Source organism: Oncorhynchus gorbuscha, linkage group LG02 (genome assembly GCF_021184085.1).
Source record: "Oncorhynchus gorbuscha isolate QuinsamMale2020 ecotype Even-year linkage group LG02, OgorEven_v1.0, whole genome shotgun sequence".
NCBI classification, from domain to species: Eukaryota; Metazoa; Chordata; class Actinopteri; order Salmoniformes; family Salmonidae; genus Oncorhynchus; species Oncorhynchus gorbuscha.
In genome coordinates this window covers 83,807,342-83,830,169 of record NC_060174.1, presented here as the reverse complement: position 1 = coordinate 83,830,169, position 22,828 = coordinate 83,807,342, and the positions used below count along the sequence as shown (strand labels likewise).

The window sequence follows — 22,828 nt, the reverse complement described above, 5'->3', positions numbered from 1 at the left end:
CAGTACTACCTATTTTTCAAACCTGTTCATTTTAACCCCGCATGAACTGTTAGCCCCACATACTGGTCTGGGTGGAGATCTTTTCTTCAGCTTCGCCGATTTACAGGGCTGTCACCTTGGAGGGGAGTTGGTCTCATGGTGACAGCAGTTTTTAATCTCCATACATTCTGATGCATTGAGTTTACATCAACTGTAGCAAACTCATCTTTTAAAACTGGGGGTACACAAAATATTTTGGGGTATTTTTGCAACACCACCATCGTGGATACCATTGTCTCTGTATTCAGTATGAAGAAAGTTTGAGGTAGTTTCACGAGCCAATGCTAATTAACGTTAGCGCAATAACATTGACAGCCGGTTAGCATGCCAGCTTTTTCCGGTAGTGGTCATTTTCAGGTTGGAAAAAAGTGCTTCGGTGTCAACTTAAACAAAAACCAGAAAGCATGCTGAAAATATTTAATCCCATCTGAGAAATAACTAAATCAAATCTTGACAGTCAGGTACCTGGACAATAAAAGTTGGGAAATGTTTATAAAAAAAGGTAATTTCATTTGTTGCAAGTAATAGTTTTCCATAGCAAACATGAGTTTTCTGAACAAGATGCATTTCCCATTTTATTTTAGTCACTAAGTATCTGGAATTCACAGGCTGTGCTGTCCAGTGTGTTTTATGGGTTCTACTAAGAGCCTTTTACAGGATTGCCCTCCAATGGTCCATTGAGTTTGAGAGACAGTCACACATTCTATAAAGTACAATTTGGTTTATTAGGTATATACAGAAATGTACACAGTACTGTATATACATTTGCAAGAGGCCCTAGCAGAAGAATCAAAGCATGCAAAAATAACTTTTTTGCAAAGATTCCTCTCACCATTATCAGAATGACTGTTCTGCAGGAAACATTACGCCACAGTGAAATCCTAAATTAAAACGTCTTAACTGAAAGCCACTCATTTTTCATTGGAATTTCAGTAACTGTAGGAGCACAAGAAATTTGTTTATGCAAAGCCCAAATAAAAGGGGTTGTTTGAGGACCTTAAGACAATTACACACAGCAGCACTATTCAAGGGAAGGGTAGACAAATTATTCCATAGAAATGATAGAACCAAAAAGCCTTGTTAATGCTGACTGTTACGAATTCAATTTGTAATAGACAGATATTCAACTCCTTCGAAATGAATGGGGTATGGTGAACATGTAGTGACTAGTGATTATCACTATAATGATAGAGCTTTGATACTTAAAATACACATGTATTTGAACCCAGGTCTAAACCGAATTCACAATATTACACAGAATCAATCATTTTACAAGCCATAAACATTCATTTCTTTCAGCGCAAGTTCATCTGACTTCCTTACTCATATCCTCTCAAAACATAGCAAGATTCTGATAAACTCAAGACATTTACAGATTTATCCAATTGATACAGATGTCGTACATGCAAGTCAAAGATTCAATGATCTCAATGTATCCTTAAAAATCACATTGTCGAATTATGTTCAGTGTTATGGAAACATTTCCTATAAGGATGATTGTTTTACAACAGTTAAAAGCAATAAATCATGCGGTCATGTCTAAACATTTTCAATAGAGCAACCCTAAGTGCTGTAAGCACCACGGTCACCTCAGCTAATGAATGAAAACGCATTTTACCCACCACACACACAATTAAATCCACAAACTGTTAAGTCCATCACTACCACCATTTAAAATCCTTGCCTAGAGGTTCATTCCTTTAGAGAAATTAAAATGCAAATACTTCACGGTGCATTACGTGTTTCTAAAAGGCTGTATTAAGTAGATTATTCAAATGTGGAAAGTTTCTCCCCAAAGCCAACCATTCTCTTTCATATGAACTGCCTGATGCGATTGCTTGAGTGACAAACCATATTGAAATGTGTGTTATTATATTGGTGAACTTTTCTGATCCTAGCGACCTCTATTTTGTACAGCTCTTGCTATTAGTAATGATCATAGCCAAAACCATATTAATTCTGATTCAATAATTCCATCTCCTAGTGCCCACTTAGGGTTCAGTGATTATCTGTCAGGATGATTTGACAGTTCTGTCCAAGAAAAAAGGGACATGAAACCAACATGGATCTAATTTAACAGGAAGAGTACTCAACCAGTTCCATGGAAACCTAGTAAAACCTGACCATGAGTCAGATTTCACATTATTCATCATTTCCAATGAAACATGACACCTACACTTAAGGCTCAAATGAACCATTTTTATATTCATATCAAATCATTTCTGGGTAACAATAAGGTACCTTACTATAATAGATTTCCATTCAAATTGGTAAAAATGACTTTAGGAAAAACTCTAGCAATAATTTTGTTAGGACTGTCTGGCAGTGGTCTGAGTGGGGAGGGGAAAACTGAATACCAGCTGTAGTTGACAGAGGTTTGCAACTCTTTATTGGTCTATTGACCAATTTAACACATGCTGATGTCACTACAGAAAGCCAAAACCCCCACCCATGCAAGCCTGCTGATTAGAAGGTCCTGTGTAGATTGTATTTTCAACCAGCAACTATCAGGAAACAACACTTTTCACAGTGTTAGTTTCATCAGCTGTTGTACAATATGACATAAAAACAGGGCAGAAATCACATTTAACAACACTGGGCCTTTAAGCAACTTCAGAATATGCTCAAGAAGTTGTGACAGAAACTCCATGACACTAGGGACAGTGTTGATGAATCAGGTAGTGTTCAATGTGGACATACTTTACAAATGACATATCCTGGTCAAAGCCCCCTCATTTCAAAATAATATTTGTGGTGCAGCCAGAAACAAAACTATACAAGTGAAATAGAAAAAGAGACAAGAGTGCATTTTCTCAGCAAGAGAGGGACAAAAGTCAGAGAAACTTCATCAATGAGTTACCATTAACATTCAGGCATGACACTGAAAATGTAATCACAGGAACATTGTCAACGGTGATCCCAGACCATGAAAAATCCACCCTTCAGAAGAATTAGTCAATTAGTTAGTTCTATAGATTATCCATTCCATTGACATAGTCACCTGGAATGCCTTTCAATTAACAGGTGTCCTTCAGATGTACAACTGACTAGGTATCCCCTTTCCCTTGTTAAAAGTTCATTTGTAGAATTTCTTTCTTTCCTTAATGTGTTTGAGCCAATCAGTTGTGTTGTGACAAGGTAGGGGTGGTATACAGAAGATAGCCCTATTTGGAAAAAGACCAAGTCCATATTATGGCAAGAACAGCTCAAATAAGCAAAGAGAAATGACAGTCCATCATTACTTTAAGACATGAAGGTCAGTCAATCGGAAAATTGAAGTCTAAATAGTAAAAATACAGAAAAACCCTTGCATGGAGAGAGAAAAGGAGATTAACAGTAAACATAAGGGGGCAAGACTAAGTAAGAAACTAAGTGGAGCGAGAACATTGTATTAACCACTTGCAGAAATTGTATGGATCCATTTGTTCCCTTTACCTGAAAGAGAAGTTGTAGATGAAAGTGACTTAGAAGAAGACTACAAACTCCTCCTTTGGTTGGGCTAATATGGCCAGTCCAATGTCTACAGTAGAACCACAGGAAAGATACAAGAATTACCACTCTGCAGGAAACAGTCATTTAGTTATTTACAACCTCTTAGTAGTAGTGTTCACCTTCACTCTTGCCTTGTGTGCTTCAAATCCTATACAGAAAAGGCCTTTTCTCCTGTAATGATAGATATCCTCCATCTTGGATTTAGACTTCATTTAAAAACACCCACACCCTTCTTATCCCTCCGGAGCCCTTCAATTGGGTGGTAGAAGTGGGGGAGTGGCCTGGAAAGGTGGGAGAATGTCATTAGGCCAATGAGATAAAGGGAAATGAGGGGCAGGAGGGAGAATGGAGTTTCAGCCAAGGGTATCATGTCTCTGGGAGCTGGCTGATGTCAGTCAAGTTGGTGTTGTTGAGGATGGCTCGGATACGGTCTAAAGAGTCAGCCTGTCTGATCCGCTCCAATTGGACCTGAGGGGGAAGAGTGAATTATTTATATTGAATTTACTAGATCTAGAAATACACATACAGCCATGTAGATGGCGCACATCAGATACAGTAAAATAAGTCACTATCAAATAGTGTAATGAGCACTGATGAGGTGCTGTATATGGTTGCCATGGTAAGAGGTATACTATAAGAGTTGGAGTAATGTTGCCATAGTAACACCACGATCATGCAGACTCCCCCTATCAAGTGTAAGGTCATACTGTAGAAATAGAATGAATTCACTCTATTTCTATGGGTCAGACAAGGTACAGATCCATTTGTCAAAGAGAAAGGTATGGCTAAGATCTACATCACAAATGTTGATTTAATACTATTATGCATTTTACAAGCAAGTAAGTGTTCCTCCAATTCTAGGGGAAGGCATGCATTGCCTACCAATAGACAGAGGCACAGTCATATATAACCTAGGACACATATTTTGGAGGCGCATTTTCTATGAATGTTAAACACCCCAAGCTAAAGAGTAACCACCGTTTGTGATCTCAGAGAGCCTAGTGGCCATGGTAACCCAGCAGCAGTACTGTCCCTACCTGGAGTGTCTGGGAGAGCTTGACAAAGTCCCTCTGCACCTGCTCACTAACATCCAGCTCCGTCTGCAACCGCAGGGCTTTGTCCTTCTCATCCAATGCCTGAGCCTCCAGGGCCGTCTGTCACCACACACAGCACACTGAGTATCACTACTCCCACTCGATGCTGAGACTTATCACAGATAGTTGAGAAAGAAACAGCAGCAGTGGCCAGTTGTAACATACAGGCCAGTGGAGTCTGCTGTGGGGAAGATGACTAATAATTGCTGGAACAGAGCCAATGGAATGGCATCAAACACACTGAAACATGTTTGTGTATTTAATACCATTCCACCTATTCCACTCCAGCCATTACCACAAGCCCGTCCTCCCCAATTAAAGTGCCACCAACCTCCTGTGATATGTCTGAGCAGTGAATGACCTCTGACCTTGGTTGTGGTGAGCTCTCTGAGCTGCTCCTCCAGACTGCTCTTCAGACCCTGGACACTCGCTAATGTCTTCCTCTTTTCTGCCAGGCTGCTCTCCAGCTGGGAAATGAGTACATCACAGTTATTATCAACGACTGGCATAAACAGTCTACTACCAAACTCAAAGTCCTGATTTCACAGTCTGGGGAGGCTGTTTGATGTTGTTTGGACGATGTGTTGATAATGAAGGGGGCTGTGCCTTACTAGTAGGTTCTCTGTGTCTTTCTCACTCAAACATGGAGTGTCACCTCCTTCCATTACAACTGTTTGATTTACAAACCCAAACTAGAGGTCTCAAACCCCCATGGGGGAAAAAAACAATCAATGTGTCAGCTCTTGATAAGAGCGGAATATGGAATTATAACAGCCTCCTGCCCAGACCAGTGGGACTCAGCTCTCGCTGTTTCACGTGATCTGTGCGTCAGCTACGCTACAGACAGACTACGATGCAGAGCAAAACAATTAGGTTAAGCCAATGGTCTCCAACCCTGGTCCTGGTAGAAGGTTAGATGCACAGGCCTTTGTTCCAGCTCAGTACTCAAACACCCAATTCAAGTAATCAACTAAACATCAAGACCTTGGTTAATTCAGGTGTGTACGTGCGAGGCTTGAGCAAAAGCCTGCACCTCCTGTAGCTCATTAATAACCTCATTAATTTACAACAGCTTTCACATAACACATTGGTGATGGTAAATAAATCATTCACACCTACATTTGTACATATTGTTCCATACAGTTCAAACAGCAACTACTAATCCAACAAGCTAGTGGTTTTAGGCCTTAGCTGGGATTACATTATTGAAGGCAGCCACTCAAGACAAGCTGACTTCACATTCAGAGGCGTGACTCATGCAGTCTCCCTACAGTTCATGTACCTGTTCTTTCTCAGCTTTCACTCGCTCCAGCTCAGTTTTCAGACTGGATAATGACGCTGGGGAAAAGAAAAAAACAGATTCATAAAGTGTCATTATGATGGTAATCAAAACATCAACCCAAGACATGCGTTCTAGAATTCTAATGCAGGTCCTGGAAAATGAGTTGTCAAATCATGAATAATGCATTAGTGCTGTGTGGCTTGTCTTAAAGGGTGCGAATCTCCTCTGCCAAGGAGAGTGGTGTGTGAGGTGTGTGTTTCTAAGCAAGCAAACAAAATACTCCTCCATGCTATTAGACTAACACACAGAGCAATCAAGTGTACATAACTTGGGCCAGAATTCAACAACTTTTCCGCACTTTAAGCAGTGTGTTTGATTAACATTTCTGAAGACAAACAAAAAAGAAAGCTATGATGTTATGCCATATTAATGGTATTACATGGTTAGTCATAACCATGCTAACTGAAGTGAATGGCTATGACTGGACTATGCTAGCATATAACAGGTGCTATGTCCATAATCCTCTCATTCCCATACCAATCTGGCATGCCACATTTTCATAAACATTACTGCAGTGAGTGAGTTTCCGTGTCATACGGTCATTAATCCAACATGTACAGCCTTAACACACAAACAGCCTAAAGAAGATTTGTCAGTGTGTTTCATAACTTCCAAGATGTCTGAACAACAGTCACCAACCAAGAAACAAGGAAAGGAGAAAAACAGAGAACGAGGGTCTTTGATGAAATTCAAAGGAAAAGACAGGCAATTTCATGGTGGAGAAGCTGAGTTCAGTTGCGCTGATGGGTTCAGTATGTGACCGTGAAGCTGAACACTTGCTCAGCACATGTTTTATCCCTTAACTCCACTGTAATTTGTACCGCTGAAACTACTGTAAGCCATACAAGTTTGAACTGACGGCTAAGCATCATATTTAGCATCTCTGGCTCTTACTAAATACAACTCAAGATTCTTTATTGCTCATATTCACTCTGCACCAGCAGTTAATCAACAGGTATCCAGATAGCTCAACTCAGAGCCATAGATAAACATCTACACCTGCCCAGGACATACACATGAAATGTAAACTTTCAGTAAATCTGGTACATTAATCAATAGATATCTTGATTAATGAGCATGAGGATTATAGCACAACAAAGTGACAGTGTCTCACACAGCAGGTGTGAGACACTGTAGCTTGTAGGGTTCTCCAGGTCTTGTGAAATTTTGTGGAGGATTGGTGATGATCTGGGAGTGCTTCAGCAAGGCTGGAATCAGGCAGATTTGTCTTTGTGAAGGATGCATGAATCAAGCCACGTATAAGATTGTCCTGAAAGAAAACCTGCTTCCTTCTGCCCTGACAATGTTCCCCAACTCTGAGGATTGTTTTTTCCAGCAGGACAATGCTCCATGCCACACAGCCAAAACAATCTAGGTGTGGATGGAGGACCACCAGATCAAGACCCTGTCATGGCCAGCCCAATCTCCAAACCTGAACTCCATTGAAAACCTCTGGAATGTGATCAAGAGGAAGATGGATGGTCACGAGCCATTAAACAAATGTTTTTTTTGTGCCAGGGGTGGCATAAAGTCATCCAACATCAATGTGAAAAACTGGTGGAGATCGTGCCAAGACGCATGAATTACCCAGAGTTTTGCCAAATATTTATTTCTGAACACTGTTAAAACATTAGTATTGATGTTTAAAAATGAATATTAACTTTATTTTCTTTGCATTATTCGAGGTCTGACAACACTGCATCTTCATTATTTTGACCAGTTGTCATTTTCTGCAAATAAATGCTCTAAATAACAATATTTTTATTTAGAATTTGGGAGAAATGTCAGTAGTTTATAGAATAAAACTATAATTAACATTTTTACCCAAACACATATCTATAAATTGTAAAACAACAAAAACGAATAATTTTGCAGTGGTCTCTTAATCTTTCCCAGAGCTGTATGTCAAATATACATCTATGGTTCTTCTCTATCTATCCTTATGTGTCAAGCCTAAGGAATGAGAAGGTGAGCCTCACCTATCTCCTCCTTGCAGCCATCTATCTCCAGCTGTAGTGTGTCCTCCAGGTTCTCTTTGAGGCACTGCTCTGCCTGGAGCTGCTCCTTCAGGAACAGGATCTCCGCCTTCAGCTTCTCTTCCAGGTGGTCTGCAGCCGTGCGCACCACAACTATGTCCTCCCGCAACTGCAGCACCAGGGCTTGTAGTTCCTAGAGGGGAGCAGAAATAGTTGCACGTACCAATTTAAGTGAGTCACAATGGGTATATGAATGGTGAAAGAAGTACCTGATGAACATGTAAATAGCTCGATGGTGTGAACCAGACGGCCGTCTGCTTCTGGGGACCGTGCACTTGGAGATGTGTATGGTGACTTACTCATACATTTCAGACCAAGTTGTTCCATCCCTTTCATACTTGTTACTATCAGTTCTTCCAAGATTTAATTGTTTTCTTCATTTACTCCAACGTATTCCTATTTCAATACCTCATTAAAAAAAAATGTCATTGAATACTGAGATACGAGTTTATATGGAAGGAAAAGACGCCAATAACCATTAAGGTGGTTACGAGAGTTTAGACACTGCATTTTCATCAAGTTTTGGTTTCACTCTAAAGACTTGTTCATGTTAAAGCAGTCAACAAGTACACTATAGAATCCTTAACACCCTGAAGGGCCCTAGTATGTTCTCCCTGCCAGTTCATTAACCAGTCAGTGAAATAATACGTGGTCAGTCAAGGTGATGGTTTCAGTTCTGAACGACAGATTCTGTGCAGGTCTGCTAACGTTACTAGATCTTTACAATTCCAGGTGTTTTGTTTTTCTACAACATTAACATGACACTCCTATAATTTATGCAGAATCTATGTATTTGGAACACAAAGTGTTAGAAAATGACTTGACTAAATCTAGGAATAAAATACATATCACCTTATCCCCTTGGATTTAAATGTGGAATATTACTGATGTTTTCATCTTTGTCAATGCCATGTAAGCACAGGGGGAAAAAATGAAGAGCCTGGATGGTCCTTGCAATGAACTCTTGTTTATTATTCAGATGTCAAGAGACATTCTTCTGTAAATCTATGAATTAGTGTGAAAAAAAGAAGAGGGCTCTCCTTTAGACTATTGAGATGCACCTGAGAGCAATTCTCAAAATGGTGGCTGTGAATGATTGTCTCGTACTTGCACCATGGTGGGTAGTTTGAAGTCCTCCTGCTGCTGGAGAGATAAGTGGAGTCGGTGTTTGCCTGTTAAGCTGTCGTTGTCCCTCTGCAGTCTGCTCAGTTCCTCCGCAACCTGCTCCCTGGACTGCATCAGCACAGCCTGATTATGGCAAAAACAGCACTCAGTCAAATCATGTGGCATCATCCTGTTTCCTCCTGGTGTTTCAATGTACTGTCAAATGGAACTGCCGGACACAGACTGAAGGACAGAGACCACAAGTGTGATTAGAGGTCAAACGTCTATCAGGCAGAACATTCCATCACATTTCCACTAGCTCCCTCTTCAGCAAGATACACATCCTTCGTAATTACAGTAAGAAGCTGGTTGAATCACCAAATCAAAAAAAGGCACACGCAGCGATGGCATGTTCAAATGCTTTTGCTGCTAACTTTATTTACACAGGCCTTCTGGCACAGACTGACACTATTGAGACACCGGAGGCCCAAACAGAGGCTGTATTGAGAGGCTGTAGCAGAAAAGTGCTGCTCACCATCTGTTCCTGTGTGTTCCTCTTGGCCTGATTGAAGGCCTCTTGTAGTGTTTTAAGCAGTGACTCTGACTCCTGGACTCTGTGCATGAGAGCAGCGACCTGGGAAAAAGCAAGAAATCCACATGCTCCAGAGGATAACTGAACATACAATCCACAGAAAAAGAATGACGTATCCTGATTTATCCACATTCCAACCGTAAGCATTGTACAGTCGTGGACAAAAGTTGAGAATGACACAAATATGAATTAAGTCTGCTGCCTCAGTTTGTATGAGGGCAATTCTCTCAACACAGGTGCGAGTGTTGACGAGGATAAGGCTGGAGAGCACTCTGTCATGCTGATTGACTTTGAATAACAGACTGGAAGCTTCAAAAGGAGGGTGGTGCTTGGAATCATTATTCTTCCTCTGTCAAACATGGTTACATGCAAGGAAACACATGCAGTCATCATTGCTTTGCACAAAAAGGGCTTCACAGGCAAGGAAATTGCTGCCAGTAAGACTGCACCTAAATCAACCATTTATCGGAACATCAAGAACTTCAAGGAGAGCGGTTCAAATTATGTGAAGAAGGCTTCAGGGCGCCCAAGAAAGTCCAGCAAGTGCCAGGACTGTCACCTAAAGTTGATTCAGCTGCGGGATCGGGGTACCACCAGTACAGAGCTTGCTCAGGAATGGCAGCAGGCAGGTGTGAGTGCATCTGCACGCACAGTGAGGCGAAGACTTGTGGAGGATGGCCTGGTGTCAAGAAGGGCAGCAAAGAAGCCACTTCTCTCCAGGAAAAACATCAGGGACAGACTGATATTCTGCAAAGGGGATAGGGGTAAAGTAATTTTCTCTGATGAATCCCCTTTCCAATTGTTTGGGGCATCCGGAAAAAAGCTTGTCTGGAGAAGTCAGTGTGCGCTACCATCAGTCCTGATGTGCGCTACCATCAGCTACCATCAGTCCTGATGTGCGCTACCATCAGCTACCATCAGTCCTGATGTGCGCTACCATCAGCTACCATCAGTCCTGATGTGCTACCATCAGCTACCATCAGTCCTGATGTGCGCTACCATCAGTCCTGATGTGCGCTACCATCAGCTACCATCAGTCCTGATGTGCGCTACCATCAGCTACCATCAGTCCTGATGTGCGCTACCATCAGCTACCATCAGTCTGGGGGAAAAAAAAAAAAACCAATTCTGACAAACTCCAAACATTGATTATGCAAGAATGGGCTGCCATCAGTCAGGATATGGCCCAGAAGTTAATTTACAGCATGCCAGGGAGGATTGCAGAGGTCTTGAAAAAGAAGGGTCAACACTGGAAATATTGACTCTTTGCATCAACTTCATGTAATTGTCAATAAAATCCTTTGACACTTCTGAAATTGTAATTATACTTCAGTATTCCATAGTAACATCTGACAAAAATATCTAAAGACACCGAAGCAGCAAACTTTGTGGAAATTAATATTTGTGTCATTATCAAAACTTTTGGCCACGACTGTACATTCTTTAAAGATTAGAAATAACTCCTCAAAACAACAAAAGAGCTAAGCATAAAGATTACCTGACGCTTTATTATCCTTGACACTTTTTGGATTCTGAAGTGTGATTAATGTGTAAGACCTTTATTTTTTTATTTTACCAATTTTTCGTGGTATCCAATTGTTGTAGTAGCTACTATCTTGTCTCATCGCTACAACTCCCGTACGGGCTCAGGAGAGACAAAGGTCGAGAGTCATGCGTCCTCCGATACACAACCCAACCAAGCCGCACTGCTTCTTAACACAGCGCCATCCAACCCGGAAGCCAGCCGCACCAATGTGTAGGAGGAAACACAGTGCACCTGGCAACCTTGGTTAGCGTGCACTGCGCCCAGCCCGCCACAGGAGTCACTGGTGCGCGATGAGACAAGGATTTCCCTACCGGCCAAACCCTCCCTAACCCGGGTGACGCTAGGCCAATTGTGCGTCGCCTCACGGACCTCACGGTCGCGGCCGGTTATGACAGAGCCTGGGCGTGAACCCAGAGTCTCTGGTGACACAGCTGGCGCTGAAGGAGGACAGACCTTTGCAGTGGTTTCCTCGTTGCCCTGTTTCACAGAGTCCTCCAACTCCTGTTTTTCACTCATGGTTCTCTCTAGCTGGTCGTTGGCCTGCCGCAGCATCACCTGGAGCTTCTTTACCTGAGAGATCAAAGAGACGGAGACAAATTAATGAGAAAGATTGGCACCAGAACTTGCACTTTTTCTTTCACCCCATTAATTTAGGATTCTTGTGGTCAGATTTCTTCTAATGCATGTAGCTTAGTGGGAGCCAAACATATGACATGGAATACAGAAAGACTAAATATCACTAAAGATGACTTTGATCTTGGGAGGAACTTTCCCTTTAAGTATCCTTGACAGGTGTATACATCACAGAAAGTTAAGCTGTAATAGAGTGTCACAGGGAATGAGAGAGGGCATTACCTGATCGCGTGTCTCTGCCTCCTGGCCCTGGATGACCTGCAGCTGTTTTTCGTAGTTAGAGCACATGTCACACCGCCGTCCCAACTTCCTTCCTGCGTTCTTCACCTAGTGACAGACAGCCAAGAATGAAGTTAGGAGGAATACCACATGGTAATTACAAAATATTTATATGGAAACCCCAGGCTGTCCATGTGTGCAGACTAAACTTTACACAATTCATAGCAGTGTAAAGAATGTTTACTTTATTGTTTACTTTATTTCAACACCTAGGCTACATTGTATTTTCCTAATAGTAACAAATACAGTACTTAGTACTAAATTATACTTATTGGTGCTTTTGAACCAAAGTGGTTAAGGGATTGATTACAAGCCAACAACGGTTACCATGCAATCAACATATAGTGGACAATATTGTACTGCAAAACAAAACCCAACCAAAACATCAAACAATTTAAATGAACCAAAACACTGTATGAAACTGTCTGACCTCTTGCTGAAGCAGGTTCCACTCCTGGTCACTGACCAGGCGGTAGCCTGACGGGGTCAGGAAGGTGGTGTCGTGGGCGTGGGAGATGCTGGACATCAGTGATGCAGTCTCCTCCTGCTCCGGCGTCATGGCCTTTATAGCCTTCTCCTGGTCCTGGATCATAACAAATCATTATTTAAAACTGCATTTAAAAAGATCAATCGTTTTACAGACTCAATACATGAAAGTCTAATAAAAAGTTGACTTAAGACCTTGGTGAGTAGGAAGTGGCCGGCCGTCAGCTGGATGGAGCTGACCGATAGCGTGTCCCCAAAGCCCGCCAGGCCCTCAGAGGCCCCGCAGTCCGCCCCCACCAGGGGTCCGAAGTCGGACTCATCTAGGTGGCTGGCCGACTTGGCCTTATGGTTGTAGCCACCCAGGCCCTGGAGACCAGGAGAGGAACCCAGGCTGTCTGTGGACTGAACCCTCCGAAGGCCGTCTTTGTAGAGGTCCATAGGGCCCCCTGCCACCAGGTCAGAGTCTAAGGAGTGCATGGAGCCGTGGGCACTGTGGGGCTGGTGGAGAGAAGAGAGGGAGGGAGAGAATGGTTGTAATGATCAGAAGTAGAGGAGTAGCACTTCAGGCTGCGTTCACAGTCAGCCCATTCAGATCTTTTGCCAATTATTTACATATCCCATTCCCATCGGATCTTTTCCAGTGACAGGAAATAAGCATTGCATCAGTGTGCAAATCTAATATGGGTCACATGCAAAACAGTGCGAGTCAGAAAAGAAAAATTGATATAGAAAGAAAATCAGATTTGGGTTCTTAGGGTGGCTGTATAAACACAGCCTCAGAGACTCAGAATGGCAGAGAGCAAAAGAAAGAAAATGTGTGGGGATGTGCTTTTGTTGTGAGTGCGATGTCAAAACTGGAAATGAGAGGTACATTGTCAGAGAATAGTGCTTTGAACAAAATCACATGCTTTAGACCAATTTCTGGAATACTTATGTTGGTGTCATTAAAGAAATTCTCCAAGATATTTAAGGAGATGGCATTTTAGACTACAATTGACCATGCTTGTCACAGCGGATTAGGTGGAGAGGTTACCTTATACATTCAACGAGACCCAAAGTCATTGTAAAGATGTAGAGTTAATGTCCAGATTTTATGGCTATTTCATATTCAATGTGAACTGAAGAGATAATGTTTTAAAGAGAGAAGGTCACATGTGTCTGAGGCATGTGCTCTCTGTAAGGTGTTGGTGACCTCATATCCATACCTCTTCAATACTGAGCCCAAGGAATGAGTCTTCTAAAGGTTCGGTTTCTGTCCTGTCTTCCTCGTTCTGCTCCTTGGCCTGGCTGATCCTTTCCTTCTCATCCTCCTCCTGAGGGAAACAATGTCAATAAATGGACTACACTTTGACAGGGTATTTACGCCTTTTTAACTGACTGGCATTCCCATAAGAGCACATGCACACACAATATCACGTCAAATTGTCTGTCATTACACTGTCAGTATTTACTCTATTCCTCATATATTGTCTCATACAATCTTGCACGGCCAGACACACCCCAGGCCACTAAACCCCCCCACACCCCTTCAGACTCCAGGTGTGCGTACCTGGTCCCTCTTCTTAATCTCTTCCACCTGCCGGAGCTGCTCAGAAGAGAGCACGTTCTCGATCCTCTGCATGTCCCTCATCAGCAGCCTCTGTGACTCCAGGAACTGGTCGTTGGCCCGCTGCCAAGTGTGCTTCAGCTGGTTGTGCTGCTGCCGCTCCAGCTCCAAGAGGTGACACACTGACCATGGAAGAAAATAACATGACAGATATATATATAGCGAGAGATAGAGGGGAAAAAAAGGGACAATTATGTGCTGTACTTCTGTATTGAAATGTCTTACATCTCTTATCCTTATGTTTGACAGTACAAGAAAATTTGAAAGAAATACACAACGCAGAGAGAGGACAAGAGGTCATTAGAATACGAGAGACAGAGGATTAAAAGTCAATAGAGTACTAAAGATGAATGGAAATAGTGTTTTTTCTGTAATATGGGATTAATGGGAGGAATTTGTCTATACAGTGAGCCTGAAATAGGATACTTGTATTTGGCCATTGGCCCAGTTTTACTGCAAGGAATTCTAATTGGTCAACCACAGGCAAGGGCTGGGTTATAAAACTACATGCTGTCCCTTTGTTCTGTGGGGAGAATGGCAATCTACATCCAAACATGATTTGTCCTACTTGAAAACCTATTTTCATCCCCTTGATTTGCTTTGGGGTCTGTGTTATTAAAGAATAACATCAACTGCTAACAGCTTGCTTAAAAAAAAAAAAGCTTTACGAGTGTGTCACCTTCGTGGAGCTCTTTTCGTAGTTTCTCTGCATCCTCCTGAAGGACTGACTTCTGAGTGTTGAGCACCGCCACGTACATCTCCAGGTCTGTGCGGCAGGATTTCTCTGCTTCCAGGACATGATTGAGCTCCTTTACCTACAGAATGAAAACAAGTCATTTATCAGTAACTCAAATGACATATTTAAAATGAAAGCCATTTTTAGGAAGTATTTCTTCCACTGTATCACTTCAGACAGTTTTGCCTAGATTATTTGTCTATAAATGTCATAAATAATGATCCTAAATTCATGGTCCTCTGCAAATGGTCTAAATTAGGGGTCAGCAAAAGGTGGCCTGCGAGCCAAAACCGGCCCGCAAGGGATATTTTTATTATTTTAGTTTTGGGCAAAAAATAAATAAAAAAATAACCAGGAATTCAGCAAAAAAATGTGTTTAATTTAGGAAATCTGTTCCCTATAGACACATGTGATCGTGTCTCATTGTAATTTTCAAATACAAATCTATTTTTAGGCTGAGTTGTGGTCAATTTGCAGTGTACAAATTATAATTAGGTTACCGCCCCCTGACCATCCACTCCGTCAAATCGACCCACGGCTGAATCTAGCCTACCGTCGTCTAGATATAACCCATACTGCAATTGACATCTTGGATGGATAAGATTGTTTTGTTAATAAAATAAGCATGGCGATCTTGTCTGTGTTGTAAAAGTCTTTGTTTTCCTTTCCAGACCCTTTTGACTAACCTTCGAGGCCTCCAGCTCCTTCACCCTGTCCTCTGCCACAGTCAGTTTGACTTTCAGAGCTGCTATCTCCTGCTCCATAGGCATTACCACTGACCGTAGCTTCTCTGCATCTTCCTGGGCCTTGGGGAAAACACATTCAAATCGAGTCACATTCCAATTCTCTTCAAGGCTTCTCTATGGAGATTTTCTGTTTTTATTAAATTGATTGAATTGCAATGGAAGTGACCCCAACACTGATGAAAGGATGAATGTACTTTGATGACACCACCCCCCCCCGGTGTGAAACCAGCCAACCTTCTTCATGTCGTTCTCCAGGTTCTCCTCCTCCTGGCCGCCCTCAGAGAGGCGGTGTCTCAGCTCGCCCATCTCCCTCTCCACCACCTCCCTGTACTGGTTCCATTGGGCACGCTCCTGCTCAAGGCGCTGGTGGAACTGCACCTCATACTCACGCACTGTGTCTGAGGGGGGAGGGGAGATAACACAGTACCAGTCAATGTGCTCATAACTGATCCTCAGTGTAAAGAGTAGAAGTGGATTTTCAAATCAGGCTCATTAATAGATACCTACTCAACTCAATTTAACAAACTTTATTTGCTAACCATTTTTTATTCTATGTTCAATTCTGCGTATCAAGCTAAGATGCTACTTCTATAACAGAAGCATGGCAATGACATGGGATCAAAATGACTGCCTTTCATGCAGGCCTAGTCTAGAGGAAATGTTACATGGGTTATTTACAGCTACTGGAATCCTTCCAACAGAGTCACCAACTAGATACTGAATGGCAAAATTAGGGCCAGAGGAGGCAATGTAGAGTTAGCCTAGCTACAGTACCTTTCATGATGGCCTGTAGGGAGGCCACCTCCTCCTGCCACTGTCCCTTGACCTGGTCAATGGCCTCCTGCTTGGTGCTCTCTGACACAGTGGCCACCGCCTTGATGTTCTCCATGTCAGCTTGGGCCTGTTCCAGCTGGGCCTGTACACGGCTCAGCTCCGACTGGGCCCCCTCCAGAGACGCTGCCTGGCACTTCAGTTCCTCTGTGAGGAAAGAGAGGAACGGTGAGGAAAATATAGGAGGTAACCCATGATAAGGTTGGATATGTTCCAGGAGACCAGGGTCCATAATCATGAAGCTAACTACACAAGTTTACCATTAGCAACATGGCATAATGCGGACAGCAGATTGAACAGTCACCTTCTTTGGACAGGTAGAGCTCTTTGAACTTGGCCCGTTTCTGGTTGAACTCAGACTCCAGTTGCTGTTTGCGCTTGACAAAGTCAGCTCTCTCCTGCTCCAGGGCTGCCACTCGCTGCTGGAGCACCGCTAAGGGAAATTATAAAACAAGAACACTAAAGAAACTTCCAGGGGGAAAAAAGGGTATTCGTCTACACACTGCAATACAACCAGCCTGAAAGCAGCGATTTCATTTATTTCAAGGGAAAAGTCAAAAGGCACTCGCACATCTAAGCCATCTTTGTTGCAGGTGCATGGTAACAGTTGAATAAGATAAGAAAAAAAGAAGAAACCTGCACTATTCTTGATAGTATCACTGCTCTTTAATAAGCTTTACGTATCGGCCTCAAGGACTTGGTCAGAGCTTTGCGAGGGGCAATCCATAACTACATTTTTGGTATTGCCAAGGCAGGACTCAATTTGAGGGTCACTTGGTTTTCACTTCAACAATAATCCCTGTTGGTGTTGTTTATAATATAATAAATGGAGGTCTAACTGGTGGACAGATTATTATTTCACCAGGTTGGCCAGTTGAGAAAAAGTTCTCATTTACAACTGCGACCTGGCCAAGATAAACAGAGTTACACATGGAATAAACAAACGTACAGTCAATAACACAATAGAAAAGTCTATATACAGTGTGTGCAAATGAAGTAAGATTAGGGAGGTAAGGTAATAAATAGGCCATAGTGGCAAAATAATTACAATTTCGCAAATAAACCTGAGTGATAGATGTACATTAATCTTCTGCACAAGTAGAGATGCAAAGGAGCAAAAATATATATTTAAATAAAAATATGGGAATGAGGTAGTTGGATGGGCTATGTACAGGTTCAATGATCTGTAAGCTGCTCTGATAACTGATGCTTAAAGTTAGTGAGGGAGATATGAGTGTCTAGCTTCAGTGATTTTTGCAATTCGTTCCAGTCACTGGTAGCAGAGAACTAGAAGGAAAGCCAGCCAAAGGAGGAATTATCTTTGGGGGAGGTACCAGTGAAATGTACAGTTGAAGACGGAAGTTTGCATACACCTTAGCCAACTACATTTAAACTCAATTGTTCACAATTGCTGACATTTAATCCTTGTAAAAATTCCATGTCTTAGGTCAGTTAGGATCACCACTTTATTTTAAGAATGTGAAATGTCAGAATAATAGTAGAGCTGAAATAAATCACTATTTTATGTCTTTCATCACATTCCCAGTGGGTCATACACTCAATTAGTATTTGGTAGCATTACCTTTATATTGTTTAACTTGGGTCAAACATACTTTGGTAGCCTTCCACATGGTAGCTTCCCACAATAAGTTGGTGAATGTTGAACCATTCCTCCTGACAGAGCTGGTGTAACTGAGGCAGGATTGTAGGCCTCCTTGTTCACACACGCTTTTTCAGTTCTGCCCACAAATGTTCTATAGGATTGAGGTCAGGGCATTGTGATGGCCACTCCAATACCTTTACTTTGTTGTCCTTAAGCCATTTTGCCACAACTTTGGAAGTATGCTTGGGGTCATTGTCCATTTGGATGACCCATTTAGACCAAGCTTTAACTTCCTGACTGATGTCTTGAGATGTTGCTTCAATATATCCACATAATATTCCTGCCTCATGATGCCATCTATTTTGTGAAGTGCACCAGTCCCTCCTGCAGCAAAGCACCACCACAACACGATACTGCCACCCCCATGCATCACGGTTGGGATGGTGTTCTTCAACTTGCAGCCTTCCCCCTATTTCCTCCAAACATAACGGTGGTCATTATGGCCAAATAGTTCTATTTTTGTTTCATCAGACTAGAGGACATTTCTCCAAAAAGTATAATCTTTGTCCCCATTTGCAAACCGTAGTCTGGCTTTTTATGGCGGTTTTGGAGCAGTGGCTTCTTCCTTGCAGAGCGGCCTTTCAGGTTATGTCGATACAGGACTTGTTTTACTGTGGATATAGATACTTTTGTACCCGTTTCCTCCAGCATCTTCACAAGGTCCTTTGCTGTTGTTCTGGGATTGATTTGAACTTTTCGCACCAAAGTACATTCATCTCTAGGAGACAGAACGCATCTCCTTACTGAGTGGTATGACAGCTGCGTGGTCCCATGGTGTATATACTTGTGTACAATTGTAGAGGAACATGGTACCTTCAGGCGTTTGGAAATTGCTCCCAAGGATTTACACTTCCAATTGACTCAAATTATGTCAATTAGCTTAACAGAAGCTTCTAAAGCCATGACATAATTTAACGGAATTTTTCAAGCTGTTTAAAAAGGCACAGTCAACTTACTGTATATAAACTTCTGACCCAGTAAAATTGTGATACAGTAAATTATAAGTGAAATAATCTGGGTGTAAACAATTGTAGGAAAAATTACTTGTGTCATGCACAAAGTAGGTGTCCTAACAGACGTGCCAAAACTATAGTTTGTTAACAATATATATGTGGAGTGGTTTAAAAACTAGTTTTAATGACTCCAACATAAGTGTATGTAAACTTCCGACTTCAACTGTACCTGCTGGAGTGTGCTACAGGTGGGTACCGCTACCGCTATGGTGACCAGTGAGCTGACATAAGGCGGGGCTTTACCTTATAGATGACCTGGAGCCAGTGGGTTTGGTGACAAATATGAAGCGAGGGCCAGCCAACGAGAGCATTCAGGTCGCAATGGTGGGTGGTATATGGGGCATTGGTGACAAAACGGATGGCACTGTGATAGCCTCCTACACACTACTCAGCAAATTGGATGCAGTCTATTTTGTAAATGATATCGCCGAAGTCAAGGATCAGTAGGATAGTCAGTTTTACGAGGGTATGTTTGGCAGCATGTATTTGTCACATGCACCGAATACAACGGGTGTAGACTTTACATTGAAATTCTTGTTATGAGGCCTTCCCAATAATGCAGAGTTAAGACAAATAGAAACACAAGCGGAATAAAAATAGACAATAATTAAGCTATATGCAGGGAGTACCAGTACCATAACAAGGTGATGGGGTATTTAAGGTAGCTATGTACATAATGGCAGGGTCAAGTGACAAGGAATCAGGATAGATAATAGTAAAATTAAAATAAAGAATAGCGTAGCAGCATAGGATGAGTGTGAATGTGTCTGCATGTGTGTATGCGTGTGTGTTTGTCTGTACAGTCGTGTATGTAAATGTGTATAAACAGAATATAGTCTTGTGAGTGTGCATAGAATCAGTGCAAGATAAGGTCAATGCAGATTGTCCAGGTAATTAACTATTTAGCAGTCTTATGGCTTGGGGTAGAAGCTATCTCGGAGCCTGTTGGTTCGAAAGCCGATGCTCCAGTACCGTTTGCCAGACGATAGCAGAGAGAACAGTCTATGGCATGGGTGGCTGAAGTCTTTGGCAATTTTTCAGGCCTTCCTGACACCGCCTGATATAGAGGTCCTGGATGGCAGGGAGCTCTGCCCCAGTGATGTACCGGGCTGTCCACACAAACCTCTGTAGCGCTTTGCGGCGCATTTTCCATACTAAGCGGTAAAATCGTCAGATCAGTGTTGCCTTTTGCAAAGCCTGTCTTTAGTCAATTAAATGTGTTATTGCACTCATTTAGCACCTGGTGAATGTAGCCTCAATAATAGTATTTTATATAGATAGCACTTTTCATTAGAAGTAGAATCTCAAAGTCGCTATAAACACACACTGAACCAAAAACATTGTGCTAAACTGAGGACGGATATGGAGCACCTCTACTTTGGACAACTCCTAGAAATGGCATACAAGTCAGAGGCTGTGAAAATGAACAGAGGTGTGACAATGTCAGCTTGTGCATATTGCAGAGCATGACATATTTCAGAGTGGGATGACATCAGTAACATTACAACCTTTGACACAACTCATTATCTCCATTGCAAGATCTGGTGTAGATAGTTCGACAAAATCTGCAAGAATCCTGTAAATTGAATTCAGTCATAGGCTGAATTTATCAATACATTTTGGCCAACGATGTATCTGCGTGGCTACTTCTAGCAAACTAGCTAGGGCCTGAAACTCAAAATTGGTCCATGTCCCCTGCTCGCTCTCGAAAATCCTTCTCCATGTACATTCGCCCGCATTTGGTTAACTACAAATTCAGACAAGGTATTTTAACATGTAGAATAGTCAATACTCAAACCGTTTTTTAAAACATATGCCCCTTATCTTTCATATCTGCGAGAAATATTAAAAATAAAAAACACTTACTGTAGCCGTTTTGCACAGATCAACAAGTTGTGTGTGCCTCCAGTTGATGGAGACACACTTCCTCCCCAGTTTCTTCCATAATCAAACGTTGTTAAAGAAAAATTCCATCCGAAAACTATATTTTGGTATTCATTAGTCTATTGTTGACATAGGAACACTAACCCTAACAAAAAGGTGTGAGGTAATTTAACCTTTTGTGTTTTTTGAAAATTATTTCTCAAGCGATGTGAGTTAATAACGTTTAGAGCAAGCGTCGGGCTCTAATGAAAACTCCCTCGGGCAATAGGAGCTATAGCACTTAGAATCTATGAATGGGATAGTCCCCTGTTAGTTAGAGTAGACAAAAGCTATGCAGCTAACTACATTTAGCAAACAAGGGGATGGAAAACTAACGTTAGCTAAATGTTACAATATTAATGTTTAAATAAACACTGTTCGAAAACGTTTGATACTTGTACAAATGTGACTGCCAGCATTATCCCTTTCCAGTTTCCACTGCGTCGATGGTCTCGCCTACTGTCAATGGCTTCAAAACAACAATGACAGGTATAGTGGTAGCTAACTAGCTAGTTAGCTAACATCAACACCGTTCGACTAGCTAGCTAACGCCAACATGGGTCTATTTATTTTCCAACAACGTATGGAAATCTAGTTTTGGGCCTGTGTAGCTCGCTATGTATGAATATATCCAGCAGAGAGAACATTGAAATAATGTCCAGGGAGAGGGAGTGACACGTCGGGTGATGGTGCTTACGGAGCCCGATTATTCACAGGCCGTTTAATTATCTGTATTAAATCGAGACTATACCACATAAAGACTATCAAAAAAGAACAAATCTTTACCGTCATGCTGGGGCTGCCGGGCGGATCCCGAGGCCTGGTCGGCCATGGTTTCCAGGGGATGGAATTGCAATAACCGGCGCGGTGTTGGAGGAAAGCTAGCTAGCTAGGCGTGTCCAAGAAAACAGCCTGCTTGAAAGTGCTTGCTACATGGAAGACAACGTCATTGGGGGAAACAGCACACTACGCATGTGTGAACACTACCACATAAATATCGGGGGGTTCCACTAGTTACCACAGTCACAAATGGCTATATCCCAGATTATCCATTATATTGACAACATACTCTAGTGGCCGCTCTAACAACGAAAATGCATTTATTCAAAAATGGAAGGCAGTCGGTAGGAGGCAAGATCAACAAGTGGGATCATGAGGGCAGATACGCGTGTGAACAACACACACACAATGGTTTTCACTAGTTACCATAGCCACAAAATAAATATTTGGCTATAGTAAAAAATATTATTTTTATTCAAGATTAGGGTTAGGCATAAGGTTAACCGTGTGGTTAGGTTTAAAATCACATTTTAAGAAGATACAATGTAGAAATAGGCGGGGTTTATGACTTTCTCAATTTTGCTAGGATGTCACGTGTCCTACTCGTATCAGTACACTCTTAACAATCAAAGCCTTACGAAACTTCTATTTTATAAAATAAACCATATATTGAAGACCGAAGGCATTTGACACCCCTGGCATGGAGCTTCCTATTGGCTGCTTCTGATCATTTCCAAGTGGGGAAACTCTTTTTCCGCATTCATATCATGTCGGAGTGATCGGAGGAACGTCTTGCCTACTACAGAGGAACGATTTGGGCATTCACATGCTCAGAGCTTGGAAGGAACGCAATAACCATTCTCACCATTGACCACTGTGTTTGTTGC

General features: G+C 42.0%; 1 protein-coding gene across 2 annotated transcripts; it reads right to left on the bottom strand.

Moving 5' to 3' along the window:
- Positions 1-3,244: 3,244 nt before the first annotated feature.
- Positions 3,245-22,166, bottom strand: rabep1 (rabaptin, RAB GTPase binding effector protein 1). 2 transcript variants are annotated; one of them, XM_046324774.1, is made up of 19 exons: positions 21,948-22,160; positions 16,867-16,995; positions 16,506-16,709; positions 15,966-16,129; positions 15,672-15,791; positions 14,929-15,064; positions 14,193-14,371; positions 13,849-13,956; positions 12,839-13,141; positions 12,588-12,740; positions 12,101-12,205; positions 11,699-11,815; positions 9,643-9,741; positions 9,111-9,251; positions 7,947-8,136; positions 5,908-5,963; positions 4,994-5,092; positions 4,569-4,685; positions 3,245-3,999 (listed from the first exon to the last, which is right to left on the bottom strand). In XM_046324774.1, exons 1-19 carry the CDS (start codon positions 21,991-21,993, stop codon positions 3,898-3,900), a joined length of 2,568 nt encoding a protein of 855 aa, XP_046180730.1. In that variant the 5' UTR covers positions 21,994-22,160; the 3' UTR covers positions 3,245-3,897. The 2 variants fall into 2 exon arrangements, with proteins under 2 accessions (XP_046180730.1, XP_046180737.1); XM_046324781.1 differs by lacking the exon at positions 9,643-9,741 and having other exon boundaries at positions 21,948-22,166.
- Positions 22,167-22,828: the final 662 nt, after the last annotated feature.